This window comes from Gymnoscopelus braueri (genome assembly GCF_963280865.1).
Source record: "Gymnoscopelus braueri genome assembly, chromosome: 10".
Classification (NCBI taxonomy): domain Eukaryota; kingdom Metazoa; phylum Chordata; class Actinopteri; order Myctophiformes; family Myctophidae; genus Gymnoscopelus; species Gymnoscopelus braueri.
This window is the reverse complement of record NC_137611.1, coordinates 1,229,426-1,233,634: the sequence shown is the minus strand read 5'-3', so window position 1 is coordinate 1,233,634 and position 4,209 is coordinate 1,229,426. Positions and strand designations below refer to the sequence as shown.

Sequence of the window (4,209 nt, the reverse complement as noted above, 5' to 3'; positions counted from 1 at the left end):
TACAGGGGCCAGTTTGTAATTGCAGACTCCTGAAGGTGATTCTTTTGATTCCAAAATATTTCAGTTTTTCTTTTCAAGATCTTTTTTGAAAACAGCAGATCTACAAGCTCACAAAGCGTCGTGAATGCGACGCTTTGTGAGCTTGTAGATCTGCTGTTTTCAAATAGCAAATGTACAGGCTCCTGTGGCCATTATATTATAGACCTGGTTTGCTTGTTTCTCTCACTAAATCTGGCAACGGTGCTCTCTGGCACCTCGTCACGTGTCCCTCACGTCACGTGACCGTCCCCCATAATCCAAAATGGCGGCGCCCTGTGCCGCAGCAAGCTGTGCGTCCAGAGCGGCAGGTACAACACACACACACACGCACGCACGCACGCACGCACACACACACACACACACACACACACACACACACACACAATAAACACTATCAGTACAATGTAGGGGTTAATGTTAGCTAATGTGGCTTAATGCTAACCTGACCTTCCTCTCTGATGATGATGAGGAGGAGGAGGAGGAGGAGGAGGAGGAGGATGAGGAGGAGGAGGAGGAGGAGGAGGAGGAGGGTCTTTGATTGCAGTGGTGGAAAAAGTACTCAAATGTTTTACTTAAGTAAAAGTACCAATACTGCAATATAGAAATACTCTGTTACAAGTAAAAGTCCAGAATTCAAAATGTTACTCGAGTAAAAGTACAAAATTATTGGTATCAACACTTAAAGTATCAAAAGTAAAAGTACTAAAATATTGGAAAAATAGCAGATCTACAAGCTCACAACACGTCCCGATTCGACACGCTGTGAGCTTGTAGATCTGCTATTTTCAAATAGCCTAGGTATAAATTAGGGTTAAAGTGGTTACTGTATGTTTTATAATGTAATCATTTATATCTGTAACTAAAGTTTTCATGTAATTGAAGCTGCAGAATCTATTGACAGAAAGTAGATCATAACATGACAACAGTGTTTTTTATCAAACACATACATGACAGCTGTTATATTGGTTTATCATGGTTAAACTGTACTTAAATACTTAAATACTGTACTTAAATACTTCAATACTGTACTTAAATACTTAATAACTAGCTCTCGTCCACAGCGTTCTCCTTAACGCTGTGAGACTTTAGAGCCTTTACACCACAGGCTGCTCAGCCTCTCGTCTGTAGTACAAATAAAACCTATACTTTCTCTACTCACTAAAACAAAGTATTTTATGGAGTCTAAAGCCTACTCTACTCAGTGGGAACACTGTGAGACCCGCCCCCTCCTCACCTCACGTCTAAAATACACTTTATGACCAGAAAAGAAAACATTTCACCGGAAGGAAAAAATGTTTTTGGTTGCTCCACAGCGCCCCTACAGATCTGGTCAATGGAATTTTTCTATTAACCAAATGTTTCCTTCCGGTGAAATATAGTCTTTTCTGGTCATAAAGTGTGTTTTAGACGCGTTCAGGAGAACTCCTTCTGACGCTGTGGACCAGAGCTAAGATATAACGTGACTTTTCTGTTTCATGAATGTGATGTATTATCATGTATTATGATGTTTTATGATGTATTATCTTGCGACTTACAGTAAGTAAGTCGCTCTGGACTAAGAGCGTCTGATAAATGCCTAACCTGTAAACTGTATGAATGGACTGTCAATGGAGGGTGTTGCTTTTAGAGCTTGTAGATCGGCTATTTCCACCACTAATGATTATTTTTAAGTATAAGACTTCTGTAGAATTCTGTAATGGTGATGACAGCCTTAGTCATGAACACATATGCTCCTCCTTAGGTGTGGGCGGGGTCCTCCAGAGGCTGTGTGCTGGTGGTCCTACCCCCCTCCAGAGGCTGTGTGCTGGTGGTCCTACCCCCCTCTCCACCGGTCAGCAGCAGAGACGTTTCTTCTGGAGGAGATGGAGGAGTTCTCCTCACAGTGTGGTCCGCCCGGCCGCTGTTCGCCCCGCCTACGCTGTGCCTAAGGTACTGGTCACTACCTCTACCCCTACCCCTACCTCTACCCCTACCCCTAACCCTAACCCTAACCCTACGCTGTGCCTAAGGTACTGGTCACTACCCCTACCTCTACCTCTACCTCTACCTCTACCTCTACCCCTACCCCTAACCCTAACCCTAACCCTAACCCTACGCTGTGCCTAAGGTACTGGTCACTACCTCTACCCCTACCCCTACCCCTACCTCTACCCCTAACCCTAACCCTAACCCTACGCTGTGCCTAAGGTACTGGTCACTACCCCTACCCCTACCTCTACCCCTACCCCTAACCCTAACCCTACGCTGTGCCTAAGGTACTGGTCACTACCTCTACCCCTACCCCTACCTCTACCCCTACCCCTAACCCTAACCCTAACCCTACGCTGTGCCTAAGGTACTGGTCACTACCTCTACCCCTACCCCTACCTCTACCTCTACCCCTAACCCTAACCCTAACCCTACGCTGTGCCTAAGGTACTGGTCACTACCCCTACCTCTACCTCTACCTCTACCTCTACCTCTACCCCTACCCCTAACCCTAACCCTAACCCTAACCCTACGCTGTGCCTAAGGTACTGGTCACTACCTCTACCCCTACCCCTACCCCTACCTCTACCCCTAACCCTAACCCTAACCCTACGCTGTGCCTAAGGTACTGGTCACTACCCCTACCCCTACCTCTACCCCTACCCCTAACCCTAACCCTACGCTGTGCCTAAGGTACTGGTCACTACCCCTACCCCTACCTCTACCCCTACCCCTAACCCTAACCCTACGCTGTGCCTAAGGTACTGGTCACTACCCCTACCCCTACCTCTACCCCTACCCCTAACCCTAACCCTACGCTGTGCCTAAGGTACTGGTCACTACCCCTACCCCTACCTCTACCCCTACCCCTAACCCTAACCCTACGCTGTGCCTAAGGTACTGGTCACTACCTCTACCCCTACCTCTACCCCTAACCCTAACCCTAACCCTACGCTGTGCCTAAGGTACTGGTCACTACCTCTACCCCTACCCCTACCCCTACCTCTACCCCTAACCCTAACCCTAACCCTACGCTGTGCCTAAGGTACTGGTCACTACCCCTACCCCTACCTCTACCCCTACCCCTAACCCTAACCCTACGCTGTGCCTAAGGTACTGGTCACTACCTCTACCCCTACCCCTACCTCTACCCCTAACCCTAACCCTAACCCTACGCTGTGCCTAAGGTACTGGTCACTACCCCTACCTCTACCTCTACCTCTACCCCTACCTCTAACCCTAACCCTACGCTGTGCCCAATGTACAGGTCACTACCCTACCTCCAATCTGGGAACCCATCGTCAAATAAAAAGGAAAAACAGCGCCCTCTGCTGTTTTTCACTTATTCATTTGGCTCTGGGCGGAGCTGAACGGACGACCTGTGCTCATCAGGGAAACCGGGGTTTTGGTCTGCCTTCAGCCTTCACTTCCGGTGGTGCGACTATGTTTTCATTCCCACTAACAATATTTCTACAAGGAACACTAACACCACTTCTCCCAGAGAACATGGATGGTTTTGGTTATAAGCCCACTTGTTTCTATGATGAAAGAGCAAGCTAAAATGTTACTAACTTTCCGTGGTTTTGTCGGCTCCGAGGGGGCTCTTGTTAAATGAGTTTCGGTTTGTTTCCAGTGGGGATTGAGCCGCACACATGTAAATCCCGCCCACTACATTTGATTGGGTAAAGTGCGGCCTGCTTCCTGATCTGAAGGCACGCCCGCGCCACACCAATGTGCACTGGTTGTCAACACGGCTACCGACAGATTCAAACGCAGCGATGGATCTGTTCTTGAGAGATTACCCTACCTCTACCCATAACCCTACGCTGTGTCCAAGGTACCGGTCACTACCTCTACCCCTAACCTTACACTGGCCCTCATTTATCAACGCGGTGCAGACCAAATAATGGGCGTACGGCGAGATCACCGCAACTTTCGGCATTTATCAATATATCCTGACGTTGGATTCATCCTACCGTACGCTGAGATCTCACGTCTGGTCGAGACCAGTTGTTGACGTTGGCTGCGCCCGTTTATTCCATTGTAGACCTGCGGAGCAGCATTATCTGTCTGTCTGACAGGCATCTGGACACATAATCCACTCCTAAATGTGTATCTACACTAATAAATAATCCCTGTGAAAATATAACATTTTATAAACTAATTTAAACAAACTGCTTTAACAGTCATTCGGTTAAGCTT

The 4,209-nt window shown here is 47.6% G+C and overlaps 1 protein-coding gene across 6 annotated transcripts in view; it reads left to right on the top strand.

Annotated features, from left to right (window-relative positions):
• Positions 1 to 295: 295 nt before the first annotated feature.
• metap1d (methionyl aminopeptidase type 1D (mitochondrial)) overlaps positions 296 to 4,209 on the top strand; it is a 26,156-nt gene continuing 22,242 nt past the window's right edge. For 3 of the 6 annotated variants that reach the window (XM_080441197.1, XM_080441196.1, XM_080441195.1), the window contains exons 1-2: positions 296 to 347; positions 1,781 to 1,968. In XM_080441197.1, coding sequence (XP_080297323.1) covers positions 302 to 347; positions 1,781 to 1,968 — 234 coding nt within the window. In that variant the 5' untranslated portion in view covers positions 296 to 301. Of the gene's footprint in view, positions 348 to 1,780; positions 1,969 to 3,257; positions 3,269 to 3,640; positions 3,845 to 4,209 lie in introns of those variants that run through there. The other 3 variants (XM_080441198.1, XM_080441199.1, XM_080441200.1) reach the window with 3 other exon arrangements.